Source organism: Maniola jurtina, chromosome 16, assembly GCF_905333055.1.
Source record: "Maniola jurtina chromosome 16, ilManJurt1.1, whole genome shotgun sequence".
Lineage (NCBI taxonomy): Eukaryota > Metazoa > Arthropoda > Insecta > Lepidoptera > Nymphalidae > Maniola > Maniola jurtina.
In genome coordinates this window covers 1,588,468-1,610,263 of record NC_060044.1, presented here as the reverse complement: position 1 = coordinate 1,610,263, position 21,796 = coordinate 1,588,468, and the positions used below count along the sequence as shown (strand labels likewise).

General features: G+C 37.2%; 1 protein-coding gene and 1 non-coding gene across 3 annotated transcripts in view; both read right to left on the bottom strand.

Moving 5' to 3' along the window:
• The window catches only part of LOC123873374 (breast cancer metastasis-suppressor 1-like protein), an 86,095-nt gene that overhangs the window by 6,176 nt on the left and 58,123 nt on the right, over positions 1-21,796 (bottom strand). Inside the window, exons 4-6 of one of the 2 annotated variants that reach the window (XR_006797674.1) lie at positions 4,019-4,153; positions 3,141-3,281; positions 2,342-2,377 (exon numbers count right to left, since the gene is read on the bottom strand). Coding sequence is in view for 1 of the 2 variants with exons in the window: in XM_045918219.1 (XP_045774175.1) it covers positions 3,183-3,281; positions 4,019-4,153 (234 nt within the window). In the remaining variant the exon portion in view is untranslated. Of the gene's footprint in view, positions 1-2,341; positions 2,378-2,487; positions 3,282-4,018; positions 4,154-21,796 lie in introns of those variants that run through there. The other variant, XM_045918219.1, reaches the window with a different exon arrangement.
• Trnad-guc lies at positions 10,765-10,836 on the bottom strand. Its single transcript has one exon. It is a non-coding gene; the product is annotated as a tRNA-Asp (tRNA).

Below are 21,796 nucleotides of genomic sequence, written 5' to 3'. Positions count from 1 at the left end.
TTGAAGCCGGTGAAAAACTAAGGTACATATGCGGGTACAGGTAAATAAAAGAATTATTTTCTTATTACAATATACATTTATTCATAAAAATAAATGTCCATCCTGAATTCACATATTGAAACAGTTAAAACAAAACGTACCCTTTACGATTATAAATAAAAGGTAACAAGTGTAAATTAAAAATTTATAACACCCCCGACGATCCAAAGTATTTGAGTTTTCCAAAACATCATTTTCAAATAAATAATTATGTATTTAGGCAACGTCCATCTTGACAGCTTGACATTTGTCTATTGACATAGGTAATATTATGAACCTAACGGTTATCTAACCTTCTTTTCTACAAGAAAACTAGAAAATAGCTGATAACTTTCAAACGGCTGAACCGATTTTCTTGGATTATAGCTAAGAACACTCTCGATCAAGCCACCTTTCAAACAAAAAAAACTAAATTAAAATCGGTTCATTCGTTTAGGCGCTACGATGCCACAGACAGATACACAGATACACAGATACACACGTCAAACTTATAACAGCCCTCTTTTTGGGTCGGGGGTTAAAAACAAATTAAATACATAGCTCAATTTACATTTACAACATAACAATTACAGTTTTAATGCAAATTGACTCAAAATGTATAAAAATTAATGGATATTTATTACAATGGATCGTATGTTAATCTTCGGTCTTATACGAAGATCGTAACTTAACTAGTGTTGCGGCGGCGGTGCACAATCGCTGTAAGGCCGTTTGTGCACTTATTCGTATTCGGTTCGTTTTCGTGATCCGTGAAACGATTCGAAGTGGCCGTCATACAAATACGTACTCATTCGATTCGTATTTTGACAGATCCGTCAAATCACGAATCGAATGTACATACGTTTTCGTGGCACGTAAATGTACATACGTTTTAATGTTACATATCAATAAATATAACTTATGCAACAATCCTACGTTACAGATAACAGCTAGTTTGCAACTTTTGTAATTAGGGAATTACAAAAGTTGAAAAATATTTACTTGGTTGATTTTGTGAAAGAGTAATAAAATATAAATGTAATTCAAACACCAAAACATCTCTTATATCTAAATAAAAATACCAAATTCACCTACTACCTACGCGTATCTATTCAGTACAGAAATATATTAAAACATGTCACTAGAGTAGGTTAAGGTTCGCTTACACGGGCAATAAAAATTGCTCAATTCTGGACAATCACTGCAATACCTACCTGAAACAACAATGTTGCTCCTTATAGAGCCACATCGTATTGAGGGACATGGATCAATATAGAACTACTAGTAGTCGCTGGCAATGGACGAGGTTTTACTGCTGTTATCATCATGAGTTTGAAACGGAAAAACTGGCCAAGTGCGAGTCCGGCTCGCGCACTGAGGGTTCCATACTCGGGTATTTTTTCCAACATTTGCACGATAAATCAAAATCCGTTACGCAAAAAATTAATAAAATTCTGTTTTAGAATGTACAGATAAAAAGCCCTCGACAACCACACAAGCCAACACCACTCGACGCGCGTTTCGGCCCGACACCGGAGCATCCTCAAGAGATGTAGACCTCACAATTGTAAATTTGGAAATGTTGTATTGTTGGAATTTGTGTGGTGCTGCGTACCATACAGATTTCGTTGGTTTGGCGGATTATAGCAAATTAAGCTTTTGGTTCCTTGTATATACATATTTGGTTGCGAAAATTTCTACAACAACGATAGCCATCTTTATAGTGTAATATGGACAATTAGATGTTCGGCAAGTCGGCGACATTGAACGATAATATGGAATATATGGAGCAATTAGAAACAATATTGATGACATGACTCCCGGATTTTATTGTAATTGCTGCAGATTGCTCCACTGATGAATCCATACGTATTACTGAGCAATAATTGCATAAAAAATTGCCCATGTAAGCGCACCTTAAGACTGCGTGCGAGTAGGAAGGGTGCATTGGGGTAATTCCGATAGGCATTTCTATGAGATGATCTAAATGCACGTGAGTTTGACACTAGTGACTCGCGACGCCTGGACTGCCAAGGACAATTAAGAGGGCTCTAGCCTGCTATTAGTATAAATAATGCTAATAATGGTGGAAAAAAATGAACTTTCGAAATATACCCATTTTCGCATTTACCCCAAGGCATCTTATTACTAACTCGCACCCAGTCTGCGCGCTCCACGGCTATATACATCAACCTACATGAAAGTAAATAATATAGAAATAGCCACAATTTTCGGACCTTTCTTTAAACCAAATTTTTCACATTTTTAATCGTGTTTTATTAAAAATAAACGTTACATTAAATAAATAATCATAGTGTAAGAGGTCTTACTGTTTGACGGCATGTTTAGTAATAAGACTCTTACAATATAGATGCTCCCGGCTGTACTCACGTGGTTTGTCGACGTAAGCCCGACTAGTTTCGGCCCCTTCCGGGGTCCTTTTTACCCGACTGCGGCGAAGCCCAAAGGAGGGTTATGTGTTTATCAGAGGAACTCCCTCCCACCTCAGACATCGACATGTCAACAGTCCGCATGGTTTCGAAACTACTCGGGCTAACGTCGACTAACCACCCACGTGAGTACAGCCGGCAAGCGCGGATCCACCGTTGTGGCCACGATGCGATGGGAATACCCACAACCCTAATACACTTCTTCTTCTTCTTCTCTTTCTCTCTGGGCTGGTTTCCGCACTTAAACGTTTCCGTTATCCTAATACACTTATGACGTCACATTTCGGTCGGCTTTGTAAAAAAAAATTTCAAAATCGGTTAAGAGTTTTGTACCACGGTGATGTGCAAATAAAGACACATTTACTTTGTAATTTTTGTCAGTGAGCACGCTTACATTTTACGGGTTTATTAATTTACTAGTGTTCCAGTATTTCTAATTCTGTGGTTCCACGGCTATGCCCACGTTATACACTGTACAAAATCTTGGTCAGGGTGTCATGTTCTTTATGAACGCACTATGTCGATTATGAGCGAATTCATGCTCCGACTCGCACTTTGCCGATTTTTTCGGTTGGTTGTGCCCCAGCCTTTTTTGAGGTCTGGATCCGCGCCTGATAGCCGGGAGCATCTATATATTTTATAATGGAAATCACTCACGATAGTTTAAACTGCTATAATGACTCAATAATTTACATATAACCCTACCCTACAGAATCAGTCGCCTCTTTCCAACAGCTTCCTCACCAGCCGCCAGTCTTCCATGATGTCAGAGTCGGGGAGCATGTACACCACGTAAGGTGGTGACACCGCCACCTGTTGGAAAGGAAATAACTTAGAAATAATTTACATAAGTGATGATAGCCTAATTAGAATTATAGAATCCTACTAATGTTATAAACGCGAAAGTTTGTATGTATGTATAAATGTTTGTTACTATTTCACGCTAAAACTACTGGACGGATTTGGCTGGCAATGGAGATAGATTATACCCATGATTAATACACAGGGCACTTTTTATCTCGGAAAATCAATGAGTTCCCACGAGATTTTTAAAAACCTATATCCACGGAAACGAGGTCACGGGCATTAGCTAGTTTAAATATATAAAAGGAAAAGCCAGCTTACTGACTGGCTGATCTATCAACGCACATCTCAAACTACTGGACAGGTCGGGCTGAAAGGCAAGTAGGTACATAGCTATTATGACGTAGACATCCGCAAAAAAAGCATTTTTTAAAAATAAAGAGCAGTATTTTTTGAAAACCCGACCCATAAGGAGGTAAAATAGGTAACAGATGAAGGGAAACTTTGCATCGTGACGAAACCGGCATACCTGAGAATTCTGCATAAAGGTAAAGGTTCTCAAAGGTATGGAAAGTCTGCCAATCCCCACTTGGCAAGCTTGGACTATGGCCTAAAGCCTACTCATATTAGGAGACCCGTGGTTAGTAGTGGGCCAGCGATCGGTTTAAACACATACATACACGTACATGAACCCTGAAAACATTACACTCCTTTATTTCGGGCAGTCTTGTAAAAGCAACACCCACCTGTCTACGTCTTCTCTTTCTGCCCCACACCTCGTTGCACGGCCACAGGTCTACTGTGTGTCTTTCTTCTTCTATTTTTCTTATTTTCTCCAGGATCTCTTCTTTTAGGGATTCGTATGACAGCCATTTCTCGCTCTGTTGACAAAGAAAAGCTTACTTTAATTAACATTTTCATGACCTAGGGTTATAGGCTGATATCTGTTGAGTGCACTTTGACTTTGCTCAGACTTAAGGCACTGTTAACAAGTGTAAATTAAAAAATTATAACACCCCCTACAAGTGAAGGTTACAGTAACTAGAAAAGAACTGATAACCTTCAAACGGTTGAACCGATTTTCTTGGATTATAGCTAAGAACACTCTCGATCAAGCCACCTTTCGAACAAAAAACTAAATTAAAATCGGTTCATTAGTTTAGGAGCTACGGTGCCACAGACAGATACACAGATGTGTATCTGTGTATCCGTCAAACTTATTGGGTCGGGGGTTAAAAACTCGACACCGTTATACGGCTGGGCTGGCATAAATCTCGTTTTATTTGAAACTAAAGTCTAAGCAAAGTCGAAGTGCGCTCTATTGATTTCGATCTTATTTTTTATTTTATTTTTTTAAATACTTTATTGCTTAAAAACTATGACGCAAAGAAAAGTACAGGAAATATTCGCACACAAAGGGCGACCTTATCTTATCACTATAGGCATCTAGTGATCTCTTCTAGGCAATCTTAGTGCAAAGCTTAAATCTGTTACAAATTAATACTTTTAGACCTGCTATTTTAGTTTAGAGATTGTGTACAATAGAATCAGAGGCGGTCTTCCTAATCACTAGGCTATCACTCACTCTCTAGGAAACTTAAGCTCACTGCGAGAAAGTTCCGTTTTAAGCGAAAAGTTGCGAGGCTTTCAACAAGAGGCAAGTGTAACGTACATTAGCGGAATTACTTATAAGCTTTCCCGTGTCGAATTTCTCCTTCATAGGAACTGGGAAGTGGGAATGTATTTAGTAACGGAGTTAAAAGGGGACTCTTCCATACAAACGTAGTTTGATTCTCATTTAAATATTAACCAATCAAACTCGATGTAACTTTGTAGACACGTTCTAAAAATAACTGGTTTTAAAGTAATACGGGTTTAGTATCTAAATTCTTGAGACCTGTAACATTGAAACATGGAATTATACATTGAAACTGAATATTTTAACGGAAGTTTAGATAGCCAAAATATTGAGGGAGTTATATTAAACTACTACCCATATCGGTTACAAACTTTCTACGCGGCATCGTACCATAACGACGGCACGGCTTTGTCGCCAAGCGATTTAGCGTTTTGATTTTAGCACTTTATTCGTTTAGGAGCTACGATGCCACAGACAGATACACACGTCAAACTTATAACACCCCACTTTTTGGGTCGGTGGTTAAAAATTTAAACACATTTTAATTTTTTGTCACAAATTCACGGTTATCGGATTTATTCCTTTACTTGTGCTATAAGACCTACCTACCAGCTGCCTTTCATGATTCTAGGTCAACGGGAAATACCCTGTAAGTTTTCTTGACAGACACGACGGACGGACGGACAGACAAACAGACAATAAAGTGATCCTATAAGGGTTCCATTTTTCCTTTTGAGATACGGAACCCTAAAAATTTATTACATACAAACATTCCATTACAAAATATTACAAAAATATTTTGTAACGGAAAATACAGACATTCCATAAGGATGGGTAATGAATCAATCAATCCGATACTGAAATAGATACCTATGTTTTATACACTTTATAATATGTACTAAGCTAATGTAAATAAATAAAAATAAAAAGGCTGGATCCTAACATGAAAATGGGCTTTGACTAATTAGTGTGATCTATGGTAGTAAAAAATATATAATTGAAAAGAGCGAAAGAGAAACGATGCTACAAGTACCTACCCTTTAATTCCCGTAGGATCTTGCGTCGCATAGATCTTAACTACCTACCCTCTACCCTAAACTGTACGGATAACAAGAAATTCGATCCCTTGTAACAGCATTGTAGACAGTAAGTACCTACTTTTACAATTTCGCAGGATAAAATGAGTATTATTGGTCTAAGGATAAAATATAGAAAACTACCTGACCCTCGCCCCGGCTTCACTCGAGTGGAAATTTTGAAAATCAGTGAGGGTGGGTTAAAAATCCTAAAATTCATACTTTTTCATTTTTGTCCGAAAAACCAATTTTCATAGAAATCACTTAAAAATGACAGTCTTTCATCCTCTGTTTAAACTCCTTGGAATTTGCAAAAATTCTGAGACACGATACGCCAATTTTCGTCCCCTATTTAACCCTATTAGAGGTGGAATTTCCAAAAATACTTTATTAGTGAGCAGTGAGCACCTACGTAATAAAAGGAACCTACTGTCTTTCGAAGTTTTTACGCCAGCATGCCAGCAGTTTAGGCTGTGCGTCGATAGATCAGTCAGTCAGTCGGGACAAGTCTCTTATGTATGTATAGACTACGGCCCTACGCCCTAAAAAAATAAAAACACGATTGCCTGCCAAAAAACGAACGAAAAAGTAAAACAAAATTTGAAAATGCCACCATACCATACAGCCATTATTAATTTAAAATTAATTATTTAAAAAAAAATTATAGGCAATGTTACTCGGGATGATAATACAAGGATTCTAGCGATACTTCATACGTAAGTTAATCTGTTCAGGCATTTAGGAGTTACTAGCTGATGCCCGCGACTTCGTTCGCGTGGATGTAGGTATTTTAAAATTCCCGTGGGAACTCTTTAATTTTCCAGGGTAAAAAGTAGCCTATGTGCTAATCCAGGGTATAATCTATCTCCATTCTAAATTTCAGCCCAATCCGTCCAGTAGTTTTTGCGTGAAGGAGTAACAAACATACACACACACACACACATACAAACTTTCTCCTTTATAATTTTAGTGTGATGGTAGAAAGACAAACATACATGAACCCTGAAAACATTGCACTCTTTTGCCTCATTGTAACTTTTTTCTGAGCAGTCACGGTTGTGTGAAAATAATAACTGTTTTATGTTGCGAGAGATGGTCGCCCTACTATTTGTAACCATTGCGAGCTACTGCAGTTTAGGGAGGGGCAGGTAAAGATGACACAATGAGATCAGGATGCGCTTTTTTACAGTAACACACGTTGTAATGATTCACTGACGCCCTACAAAGTTCGCTTATCAGAACTCTTTATTTGATAAGTGTGATTCAATCGCCGAATAATCTTTGACTGAAGAATAAAAACGTTATGACTGTTTTTAACCCCCGACCCAAAAAGAGGGGTATAATTTTGACGTGTGTATCTGTGTATCAGTCTGTGGCATCGTAGCTCCTCAACTAATGAACCGATTTTAATTTAGTTGTTTTTGTTTGAAAGGTGGCTTGATCGAGAGTGTTCTTAGCTATTATCCGAGAAAATCGGTTCAGCCGTTTGAAAGTTATCACCTGTTCTATAGTTATAATCGTAACCTTCACTTGTCGGGGGTGTTATAAATTTTTAATTTACACTTGTAAAAGCAATATGTTATCCTATTCATCAGATTATCTCTCTCTCAATGTGTTGTAGGCGTTCTCAGGACAGGGCGCGTTTGGAACCCTTGTAACTTTAGTTTTAAGGTTACGTAATTAATTGTCACCCCCTAACTAAAACCCCATCCCTAATGGACTAAGAGCCCGTGAAAGCCAGTCTCTCTCTCAGAATGGTTCAAAGCGGAAAGGGGGTAGACAAAGGAAGCGTTGGGTTGATGACGTAAAGGCTGGCTGGATCACTATGGACAAGAAGAGCACAAAACAGAGTCATTTAGAAACACCTGGAGGACGCGTCAGAAGACGAACTAATCGCAAAGGAACTAAAGTACAAGTTTGGTATTATGTTGTTTCGTAAATTTAGCAATTAAGGTTTTATTTATTTTATTGAAAAACGCACACAAAACAGGTTGCAACTCTAAAAAGTCTAGATATAAACGGCTAGTATAAATATTAGGGGTTGTTACTTAGATCAGGATCTAAGTAACAACCCCTAATAGGTGTACACAGCATTACCTAAATAAATATATACATATTATGCATCAAACAAGATATATACACCTAAATTTGTAAAATAAACGCTTAGTAAAAATTAAATTAATTAATGTATAATATTATGGTGGAACTGATCCACGAAATATGAACTAATACATATTTCAAGCGAACTAGGTGTAGGTACCTAATTAATATTTCGCAAACGTTTTTTTACTAACAATGACATTACAATTTGAAAAGGGCACAAATAAAGGTCATGTGAACATTAACAAACTAGTTTTTACTAAGTGGTTCTATTCGTAGCTTTGCCATGAATAACAAGTTATCTCTTTATCTACCTATTTTAATTCAAAACAATATTATTTTAATGGAAATGTTTGTTTGTTGGTTTGTCCTTCGGTTACGCCACAAACCAAGCAACGGATCGATGTGATTATTTCACATGGATATTGTTTAAGACCTGGAGAGTAGTATAAAGCTAAAAAAACCGGCCAAGTGCGAGTCAGACTCGCGCAGTGAGGGTTCCGTACTCGGGTATTTTTTCCAACATTTTGCACGATAAATTATAGGTCAATGGGAAGTAGGTACCCTATAGGTTTCTTGACAGACAAGATGGACAGACAGACAACGATGTCATCCTATAAGGGTTCCGTTTTCCTTTTGAGGTACGGAACCCTAAAAAGAAGGAAAACAATTGCGCTAGGGTGCAAAGGAGAGTTACTTTTTATCGCGGAAAATCAAAGAGTTCCCTCTCTGCATTTCTAGACCTAAATCCACGCGGATGAAGTCGCGGGCATCATCTAGTGTACAATGATCCCGTTACGTTATTTAGGTACACTAATATTATAAAGAGGTAAAGTTTGTAAGTTTGTTTGTAGGAAGTAATCTCTGAAACTATTGAACTGATTCTGAAAATTCTTTCACCAATAGAAAGCTTTATTCTTCTTTAGTGTCATAGGCATCGATGTGGTCATAGGCTAGGTAGGTATTTTATTTTCAAGTACTTACCCGTGTGAAGCCGGGGCGGGTCGCTAGTTTTAAATCTACGCGAACATTACCTTAGATATTCTACAATAATCCCGTTACATTTTTGATATGGTAGCGGTTAGATAGGTAGAGCACAAAGTAGTTAGTTAAAGGCAAGGCATTCTATACAACTCTACAAGGCGCATACGGCATAGCTGCATTGAATGCTGGTGGATCGCAAGTTCGCAACACGTGGCCGAGTGCACAAAGAGAGCTGCAGCGTCGACGCGCGCGCAGCCAACATGGCCGCCTTCCGGGAAACGCGGCGAGGTCGCGCGCTGACGGCCGGACGCCATGTTGTCGGCCAAATTGATATGCGGTTCAACTGAGAAGACCATCGGCAAATACATCCCACCATACTTATTTAGGGTGCATTGGGGTAATTTCGACAGGAATTACTGTGAGAAACATCTCATATAAAATTAAGCCGAATCACTAACGTCTTTATTTCGGTTAATTTTATGAATGATTTTTCTAATTAGGTTCATTTATAATTAACCTCTCTTTGCATACTGAAAGATATTTTGAGAAAGATTATAAGAGATACCCATAGTGTATCAATGATTTTTCCTTAGAATAAAAACCCAGGATTTTTATAACTAGGTTTATTTATAATTAACCTTTCTTTGCATACTGAAAGATATTTTGAGAAAAATTATAAGAGATACCCATAGTGTATCAATGATTTTTCCTTAGAATAAAAACCCAGGATTTTTATAACTATGCTCATTTATAAGTAACCTTTCTTTGCATACTGAAAGATATTTTGAGAAAGAGATACCCATAATGTAGATACCTACTTACTTGCGTACGTAGCGTAGTTGTTCTTCGTGTGCGACTCCGACTAGCACACGAAGGGTTTTATATAGTTGAAATGGTTGAAACGGATAGTATGTTGCGTGATGCATCTTTTGTGATTTAATGGCTGTGCAACTGCGTTTGGACGCTACTTTCTAATGTTCGTTATCATTCATTTATTTAGATAATAGTACCTTATAGGATGTTGATATTATTTTATTAGCAAGTTATTCATGCGACTTCATCCATATGAATTTAAGGCCGATTCACACCAATTGCGTACACATGACACGTGTGTATTGACGCGCGTAAACCCCTTACACACTGGGTTACGCATACGCAAGCGGTGTGCTATGTTTCATACAGTTCCATACATTACAAGGCAATGGTACACGTTACGTCTACGCTTACGCAGCCTGTGTGAACAAGCTATTACGTTTTTAGAAGATCCCAATGGATCCCATTAGAATTTTTTAAAACCCCTAATGCGCCCTAAAGCTGCACAAGGAATATTTCCTTCTTTGAAATCTCTAGGTCCACCCGGCTTAGGCTGTGCGTATTCTGTTTGTATGTAATTTTTTTTTTTAATTCAACCCCTAAGGGGGTAAAATAGAGGTTCGAAAGTGTAGTCCGATTGGACGAAGTCGTGGACGTATAAGCTAGTAACATATAGTTCTTACCTAAATGTTCCAGTTTCTTTACCACATTCCTCAGAAAACACGAGCAGTACAGAACAGTAAAGACATTCAATATTAATAATGTAAAAGTACAGAATCACTATCGCTTAATTTTAAGTAGAAATTAAGTTTAAACCCCACAAATTGACTACCCATAACTTACGAGTAGATCGAACAAAAAAAAAATTTAAAAAAAGAATCTCCACGGCGGGGAATCGAACCCCGGTCTCCCGCGTGACAGGCGGGGATACTCACCACTATACTACCGAGGATTACAATTGGGGCAGCGAAAATTTACGACGTACCTAACTCTGCATCGTATTTGTCATTGCTATGGCCATGATGACCTTCCTGAAGCAGTGGTAAGCGCAGTCTTATTAGTGGGAGGCTTCGGCCGTGGCTAGTTACCACCCTTCTAGCAAAGCCGTGCCGCAAAGCGAATTAGCTTCTAATTTAAAATACTAACATTTAACAAGGTATCAATAATTGAGCGTGTAGGGCACGGAAATTTTGGCATGGCATTGAGGGCATGTTTCTATTCAAGGTATACCTTGTACATATACTTACCTACCTTGATTTTTTTTTAAATATATACGTACTTCTGTGTAGCGGTAATAGGTAATGATTACAACACTGGCCGAATAGCTTAGCGGTTAGCTTGTCTCAGTAGAATATGCTTTCTGAACTGGTGGTAACTGGTAATATTAACCTATTCATAATGCCATAATCTGGGCTATAAGGATAATTAATACTTTTCAAGTATACAGTAGTAGTAGATAGAAAACATTTCACAATGTTGCAACGCTTTGATCGCCGCCGCTGACTCATTAGCAGTGGGTGTTCACTGGTAATTGTAAATTGGTATACATATAAGGTAATTTTAAGGATCAGCCAGTTAAAACAATCATGTGTTGCTCTGAATTAAGAGAAACGACATTAACGTTTATACTTTCACTAAGTTAATTGCTTATTAATGAATTTTTGATTCTCTCCATTTAATCTTTTCGCGTCAAATCACATATTATAACCTCTAATCTTCTCACATGCCTTGTAACTTCAAAACACAGACAAGATACAACTCGCTGACAAATGACAGTCTTATTATGGAGCGCGGCAAAATTCAAATTCAAAGATCACTAAGAAAATGGGAATGTATTTTCTTTACATACATTTGAAACATCGAGGGATGACTCAACAGGACTTATAAAGTAAGCACTGTGGGTACAGCGAGATGGTCGAATGACGTCATCAGAAACATGCGTAAGGCCCTTAGAATAGAATACGTTAGTTAGCCTCGAGCCCAAAGCGCTCTGCCTTTTTCGTTGTTTTCAAATAAATAGATACAGTTTTTTTTTTGTTATTAGACGTAGAAGTGTGGTAAGTTACGAGCGAATTACTTCGCCAATGCATGGTCGTCCCAATTGAATACATATGATGGTACCAACACAAATAAAAATAGCGAGCAAACGAGCAGGCGAGTCACCTGATGTTAAGTGATTACCGCCACCCATGAACATTTGCAGCACCAGAGGAACCGCCAACGCGTCGCCGGCCTTTTAGGAATTTGTTGGTCCGCTCCGAGAATAACCCCATGTTGTAATCCTTGATATTTATTAAGTTATTAAGTAAATGATAATCGCATGTTTAGAATAAGTTAGGATTCGCCAATAAGCTATATTGGTGTCAGAAAAATGTAAGTATTTTTATAAATAGTTCATAATATAATTTATAGTCAGTGTTACTCAGGATGATGTAAAAATTCTAACGATACTCCATACTTACATTAATTGTACAGACATTTAAAAATTATAGTGTGATAAAAAACTTACAAGCAATCGTTACATTCCATTTTTTGGGCAATTGTATAAAAAGCAACAAAATAGAATGGCAGATGAACATGATAAAGTCAAACTGCATAAAACCCAACTAATACCCGCGAACTACCGATAGATTGATACATAATACAGTACAAGTGTAAATTAAAAATTTATAACACCCCCGAAAAGTGAAGGTTACAGTAACTAGAAAAGAGATGATAACTTTCAAACGGCTGAACCGATTTTCTTGGATTATAGCCAAGAAAGAACACTCTCGATCAAGCCACCTTTCAAACAAAAAAAACTAAATTAAAATCGGTTCATTAGTTTAGGAGCTACGATGGTGGCATCGATGGCACCGATGTCTGTGGAGACAGATACACAGATACACGCGTCAAACTTATAACACCCCTCTTTTTGGGTCGGGGGTTAAAAATTGTTTTTCTGTCGCTCAGTGTATTTTAACTTTGTACTTTATTCTATTTTTATTTTTATTTATGAATTTAGAGACCCTCTACTTTTTTGGATGTAACATATCCGCCAGATTGATTTTTTTCGTATAAAATGTAGCCTGTGTCACCCGGACCATAATAACGAATTATTTGACACCTCATTCATCAAAATCAGCCAGTAATTTAGACGCTACGGTGGAACACATAGAATCATACATACATACATAGACGGCTAAAATCATAACCCTTCCTTTTGGCTTTGCCGTAGTCGGGTCAAAATGCATGATATGAAGCCGCAGGCAATATTTAGGTAAAGAGGCGCTTGCTTATCAGCACCGGACGTGCTATCATTGATATTCACAATTGTATCTGATACGCTTATCTTTGCCGAGATAACGGTGATTATTGTGGCTTATTTTATCCGTAAGGATTTACTTTTCAATGTGATTGTTATAAAACGAAACAAATATTATATTATTTAATAAATTGCTCCTTAGAATATACATTTTTTTTTCTTTTCACTATAGGCAAGCGCTTGACAACAATCACACCTGATGGAAAGTGATGATGTGGCCTAAGATGGGACGCGTTTACCTAGAAGGTGCCTATTTACTCTTGTCACATAATATTATTATCTTTCTTTTTGCGTCGGAAAATCAGAGTTTAAAAAACCTACGAGTAAATATATTCGCATCTACATGGACGAAATCGTCGCGGGCATCATGTATTTTTAATAATAAAATATATTTAATTTAAAATGTAGATGATTTACTACAATTATAATATCTTTTATGGTTCATACTTGAGTGTATGAACCACTCAGATAAGATTATATAAATAAGAATTTTGGAAAAAAATTATATTGTACAGTTAAAAAATTGAGCTACTTTAAATAATAATGTAAATATGTTAAAATAAAAAAAGATTTGGATATAAAACCTGACTGACAATTTAATATAGGTAGGTACGTATAGATATATTTTGTAAATTTTCAATTACGGTTCAGTTTCGAGTGGTTCATACAATTTTCGTAGTATTTGTATGAAACTCTTATAAATTATAATAAAAACGATACAATATAATAACACTTGATACTAAAAAGGAAGGTTGCTATTAAAAATTATTAAAATATTGAAATAGAAAATTTTTACTTGAAAAAATAAAACTGCAAAAAATGAAGATGGCGATTTTGAAATGTTTTGAAAAATCTTATAAGAATTTGATTATGCAATAAACATATTTACACAATTTGATTGGACTGTAACATTTTTGGGTTGTATGTAAATTTCCAAATTTTGTTTGGAATTGGGCTCGTAGCACCGGTGCGGCTACGAGAGTGCTACGCGCTACGAAATCTATTAGACGCTAACTATGTATGACGGTTAAATTATGTATGAACCGTAACTGGTTTTGAATGATTAGTTTGTATGGTGCATTGACTAGTGTAGCCCTGTGGCGTTGTCTGTATAAGCTAATAATTACGAGAATTGAAAGCTAAACTTGATCCATTGCTGCTTATTCGTATCAAGCGTGGTTATGACAGGTTTTTTGACTTAGGGGACTATATGAACATCTTACTATTTCATTAATATCTTATTGGCTTAAAACATTTTTTTTTTTCGGAAACGTTGTTTCAAATTATTTATTTTTTCATAATCTTTTGAGCGCTGTGGTCTTATAATTGGGAGGTCCCGGGTTCGATTTAGGCAGGGGCAGTTTGGGAATTCATATTTTCTAAATAGTCTCTGGTCTGGTTAGTTACCGGCAAAACCGTGCCGCCAAGCGGTCTAGCATTCCGGTACGATGCCAAGAAACCGACCAGGGGTATGGAATTTAATAAAACTGTTAAACCCCTTCCCGATACCATCTTTGACTGCATCTTTACTTACCACTAGGTGAGATCGGAAGCAAGGGCTATACCTACTTGTACAGGAATAAAAAATAAAAATAATGTTGCTTCGTAGATCTTTACTACTAGTACCCAACTTTTTGTATCTTATTTGTGTCTGTCTGTGTTTTCTTATCTTTTTTTGGTTTACAACAAAAGAACTTATTGTAGTGATACAAATAAAGATAGATAGATTGATAAATTTTTTATTGCCACACAAAACATTACATAGTACAAACAAACATACAAGAGTATTTACTATTCATGAATTCAAAAAATGTGAACGAATTCTTCACCCACGACGGAACGGAGACCTAAAAACTTTCTTTTTATTTCTTTACTATATTCAGTACCATTATATGTATAAAAAAAATTAAAAAAAACTACTAGGCCGATTTTGATGCAGTTTTTTCATTACACAAGCAGATTCTTGGATAAATATTTTAAGATTATAAGCCACCAAGAGACGTTACAGTATTGCTTTTTTTTATTTTTTCACGTGTTCAATTACTACACTGAACTGATTTTCTTTGAAGAAGAACTTTCCACATTTTAGTTACCATAAAGGCGTTTATGCACTCATTCGATTCATATTTTTACGGATGCGTAAAAAATAATCAAATGAGTGCACAGACCTAAGTACGTGCATTCTGTCTGACAGCCGTATCGTATCGTAATCGTATTACAAGTGTAAATTAAAAATTTATAACACCCCCGACGATCCAAAGTATTTGAGTTTTCCAAAACATCATTTTCAAATAAATAATTATGTATTTAGGCAACGTCCATCTTGACATTTGTCTATTGACATAATATTATGAACCTAACGGTTATCTAACCTTCTTTTCTACAAGAAAACTAGAAAAGAGCTGATACCTCTTAAACGGCTGAACCAATTTTTTTAGATTATAGCTAAGAACACTCTCGATCAAGCCACCTTTCAAACAAAAAAAACTAAATTAAAATCGGTTCATTCGTTTAGGCGCTACGATGCCACAGACAGATACACAGATACACAGATACACAGATACACAGACACACAGATACACAGATACACACGTCAAACTTATAACACCCCTCTTTTTGGGTCGGGGGTTAAAAACGAATGCGAATTGAATATACCCTAACACAATAAAACACCAAATTGATTCCTCAGTAAAAGATCATTGGTAATTATAGGTAATAATAATCAGATCTGAATGAGATAGGAGACATGATTCTCAGAATAAAGTACCAAACTAATTAACCGATAAAGTGCGAAGGAGTAAAATCTGAACGCCATGCCAAATGTGACGCCGCCCGCTAAATATAGACCCATCTCGTGCTATTAATTGTGCCACAAATAACACTTGTTTGTCACTATCTGATACTTTACTCACTTCCATTTCATCTGAGAATAATCGGAGTCAACCGCTTCATGCCTGATCTCCATTTTTAGGGTTCCGTATAGCTTAATGTATAGAAGTCTCTACAAGAGATTAATGTCTGGCAGTAGACGTTAGATGATGATGATGATGATGATGAAAAACTTCAAGGTCGCGACGCCACGCCTTCAAGATAAAGTTAATAGAGCTCGGAGTGCCCATAGATGTAAAAACTAAAAAAAAATTTTTTTTTTTAGTCATATGAGTACGCCCTAGACTTCGTCTGTGTTGGTGTTAGCTGGAGGGCGTGCTCTGCCTTTTTGGAGTGTTTTTTGTTTTTTTTTTTTGTTAAAACTGACTGGTAAGCGCTCTAAGGGGGTGCCGTGCGTATGTCGGCGAGCGCCGGCACAGACGGGGTCCATACTTGTATAGTTTAACAAACTTGTGTTACAAATAACTACAAACTTGACATTGGCGAATCTTTGTAAAGCCAGACGATAGAGAAAAAAAAATGGAACGCCCTTTCGGCATCAGTTTTCCCTTCCACTTTTAGTATAGGTGTCTTCAAGTCAAGAGTGAATAGGTAACATCTAAGCAAGCGCGTTCCATCTTAGGCTGCATTATCACTTGCTAGCAGGTCTGATTGCAGCCAAGCGCTAGTTTATAAATATAAAAAAAACCTTTTACATTGAATCAAGTCAAGTGAATCTCTACTACTGGTTAAGAATGCCCTTCCTACCAAGAAGAACCAATAAGAAACTCGGCGGTTTCTCTTTTTAAATATCCTATTTACAAATTAGTATGTTACACACATATTGTGATAACAAGCGTAAGCGGGGTTTTTAAAGTAATAACAATTAATTATACAGTATGTTAAACATGACCTTTAACATATTGCGTGAGGCAGACATGCGCTGTGCCGTACGCGGATCGATTTACTTCTTTCAAGTAGGTAATCTGTTATTTATTCTATACATATCCATATCTCTTTTATATATTATACTAGCGACCCGCCTCGCCCGGGTAGCTTATTACAATTTCATAGGGATCTCTAATTTTTTGAAAATAAAATATAGCCTACATTACTCAGGAATAATGTAGCTTTCTACTGGTGAAAGAATTTTCAAAATCGGTTAAATAGGTTCAGAGATTCTCTATAATATACTAATATTATAGAGATAAAGTTTGTAAGTTTGTAAGTTAGTGTAGTTTGTTAGTTTGTAAGTTGACTTGAGTTTTATAAATACTAATTTATAAAACTCAGCTCAACAAAACTCAGCAAAACTCGAAAAGTAATCGGAAGGATTAACTTGAAATTTTTATATGTTGCATTTCTACAGAAGACTAGTTTTAAATACTAGGTACATACTTTTTACTGAAAACCTCGGTATAATACGATACAAGTGTAAATTAAAAATTTATAACACCCCCGACAAGTGAAGGTTACAGTAACTAGAAAAGAGCTGATAACTTTCAAACCGCTGAACCGATTTTCTTCGATTATAGCTAAGAACACTCTTGATCAAGCCACCTTTCAAACAAAAAAAAAAAACTAAATTAAAATCAGTTAATTCGTTAAGGAGCTACGATGCCATAGACAGATACACACGTCAAACTTATAACACCCCTCTTTTGGGTCGGGGGTTAAAAAATAAAGTTCGCACGGAACGGGAATTATTTACTTCCTTAATAATAATTAATTAATATCAGACTGATCCAAACCGAACCGTTGGGCGGTGTAAGCTGGCCTATACTATATATATATATATCTGCTAATATTATAAACAGACAAAGATTGCAAGGAAACTATTCATCCGGTTTCAAAAATTCTTTAACTGATAGACAGCTACATTATCCTCGAGTATTATATGTATCGCGGTTGAAATCAACAGAAAGCTCGGCGGGTTGTTTCCAGGCAACTTCGTCATTAAGGATTCCATTAATTGTATTATAACCTCGACTTAACGAAGTTTAAGATAAATTTTATTTAAAATAAGGGACCCACTAATGGAGCTGACTTAGATTTTTATTCTTTGATTTTACAGGATAAAAAGTAGTCAATGCCATTCTCCAGGTCTTAAACTATCTATCTACTACTAGTACCTAAGCAAAAATATCTCGTCAATCCGTTGCAACGAAATCAGCAAACAGACACACTTCCGCATTTACAATATGGGTAGTGATATTAGCCATGTTAATCATGACTAATATAACTATAACTTTAATCGCCTGCTATGCAACCAGCCCTTATTTCCTAACGTAGACGCCTTTACATAGCATCGTAGTACATGGGCTATGTACGTCAGGCATCTGCATAGCACGGCGCGGTTCACGCATGCGCCGTACTCGGATCGATTTGCTCCTTTTACGAGTACATTATACTCGCTACATGTTTTATTATTTGCTTAGCGTTTATGTAATTGCGTCTTACTTTATAGTGATTGTTTGAATCGTTCGTTAAGGTATACCTTCACAATTGCGTTAATTGTTAAAAATTAACTAATTAATAAACGAATATGATGTTTAAGTAGTTACTAAGGCAATTAATTAAGTTTAGCCGTTGCCGCTTTGAAATGGCCCGCTAAGCAAAAATAAGCTGTTGATTAGCTTTCTTTTTACTTAGCGGGCCACCTATCTATAGTACGCGACAGGTTGACATGGCAATCGGGGTGAGGACGCCCCGGGTTAAACCGGTGAGGGATAGCGCGGGTGGTTTGCGGGTCCCCCCACCTCATACCTCGAATGCCATCTCGACTTGTCGCGAACTCTAGTTAGGTACTTATAGTTATGGTATACTGATGTTACTTTCTGTTTAACTAATGAAGGAAGGCTGTTACGTTTAGCTTTTCGACGGATACTGAAAAGTGGTTTTATTGCAAGTATAACTCCAAGGCTCTTAGAGGAGTTTAAGCCCCTACTTACATACTACTAGTCCAGGGGCGTGTACTTCATAGAAGCGTAAAAGCACTGCTTCAACTCGAGACCTTATGATCCACAGCCGAATAAACGCTGTTTGTCCGACCAAAAGTCGATTTCTAGCCGAAACCGAAGACGATTAATCGGCTATTACAGCAACCTTCGGCGATGTCCTATTACATATAACTTTACCTTGTTTTACAATAGCAAACTACTAAAAAGCAAATTAGTTGATAACACAATGGAGGTCAGTTCTCATGTCGTCGTGACAAAGGCGACGGCGTCACGTCAGCCGAGACTCGACCCCGTAGCCCAGTTGCGGTAACGAGATTCTGCCCGAAGGACTCGCTATACACATCGTTACATCGACTAACAATATCGACGGCCACATACAACTACTTTCATTGGTAGCTTTCTTTTGTCTCTATGGCCCACAATGTCACCTCTGCGTCATCCGAATTTTCCATGCACTCAATGCATCCCAATCTTACTGCAAACGACTTTTTCAGCACTGAAAAACGTGTTATATTCGGCTCATGCGGAATGTCCGATTAATATTTTTCGCGACCAGTGTCATATTACGAGTATGTACCTAGTGAGTTCTCCGCGCTCGTAACCTAAGTGTAAGGGTACGCCTAGTAGTATTATTAAAGCGGTGTCCTTGTCCCGCTCGGTTTATGTACAGCGCTGTCTTTGTCAATAGTCGATGATTAAATCTATTCGCTTGTTTTGAGTGCCAGCGATGTCACTTTACCTTGATTTACAGTAGAAAAATACTAAAAAGCAAATTAATTGGTAACACAATGGAGGTCAGTTCTCATGTCGTCGTGACAAAGGCGACGGCGTCACGTCAGCCGAGACTCGACCCCGTAGCCCAGTTGCGGTAACGAGATTCTGCCCGAAGGACTCGCCATACTTAGTACTTATTTAACAATATCGACGACCCCATACATAACTTCTTACAACTTACAAGTACTCGTAGCAACACTGATGTACAGAACTTTGAATTCAGTGTTTTCTCTTGTCTTTATTAACCCCCGACCCAAAAAGAGAGGTGGTATAAGTTTGACGTGTGTATCTGTGTATATGTCTGTGGCATCGTGGCTCCTAAACTAATGGACGATTTTAATTTAGTATTTTGTGTGGCTTGATCGAGAGTGTTCTTAGCTATAATCCAAGAAAATGGGTTCAGGCGTTTGAAAGTTATCAGCTCTTTTCTAGTTACTGTAAGCTTCACTTGTCGGGGGTGTTATAAATTTTTAATTTACACTTGTGATCCACAAGTCACCTCTGTATTAAAATCAACCGATTATTCTAATGCACCAAATGCAGCTGCAGCCGAATCTTGATGCTAAGGCCATTTTCGGTACTGAAAAACGTGTTATATTAAGCGCGTTCTGCTCGTATGGATTGCCTAAATTATTTATTTATTTATTTATTTAATAATAATATATCAGCATGCTTACAGTGAAACCAAAACGCATACTGAGACAGACGTTACAATACATACATATTTTGTTAAATTCGGAGATACTAATGCTAAAAATATCTAATTTTTGGTGCTGAGCAATCAGATCGTTGAGTAAGGCTCGTAAGGTTGGCGCATTTTGGGCAAAAATTGTCCTCGTTGTTGCCAGATGAAAAAAGGGCAGGCGTCTGCACGAACGAACAGCCCTATCCGGCGCCCTCACCTCCAAAGCACATCTACACAGGGTATCAGGGTTGTCAACCTTGTTCCGGAGTAAAAGGTAATAGTGGACCAGAGTAGCCCTGGTTCTCCTTGTCTCCAAAGTATCCAACCCTACCATACCCGATACAAATAAAGACGAATACAGGTACGGATAATATCCGTATATTTTTTTATACAAATTGCGAGCAAATTTACGCTGTACTTTTTCTATAGCTAGAGTATAATTTGCGTGTGGTGGACTCCACACTACAGAATTATACTCGAGCTTACTTCGTACGTATGCATTATATAATGTGATCATTACACGTGGATCGGTGAAACGGTTGCTTTGGCGTAAAACAAATCCTAGAAGTTTGTGCGCCTCTTTACAGATTTTATTATATGGATTATATAAATATGTAGTATATTTCTCATGCATGAACTGTATTAAGTATCTAATAGCGACCCGCCCCATCTTCGCACTGGTAGCTTATTACGATTTTCGTAGGGATCTCTAATTTATTAAAATGAAATATAGTTTATGTTACTCAGATATAATCTAGATTTCTACTGGTGAAAGAATTTTCAATACTACTTTCAAATACCTCTTTATAATATTAGTTTAGAATAATAGTACAGAGTCGCATTTAAAGTCTTCGGACACCTCTCCCAAGTCTATCCTAGCGGTTCAACTTAGAAACGAGGAAGCAAATCACTTCGCACGTGTCCGTGGAATTTCGACTACACAAAGGTGCAGACGACGACGACGTAGAAAGGTGAAGGAAAAACCAGGTGCAATGCATTTTGCTTTTATTTTTCTAACCGCTCTTCAGTCATGATACTGGAGTTCGGTAGACATTTAAAATGGGTGAATTATACAACGGTGTTCATGAAATTTAGCTTACGTTTTGTTTAAAGACTTAAGTTTTAACACAACCAGCGGATTCGAGCAACTTTCGCGCGAGACAATAATGTTAATCGAATCTCCGAGATGGAAAATCCTTTGTACTATGCCTACCTACAGTTTTATAGTTTATAGAGTGTCGATTCGATTGTCTTTTACCTCTAACCTTTACCACTTTTAGAGTTTAACTCACTTTTAGAGTTGCTTTTTTTGACGGTCAAA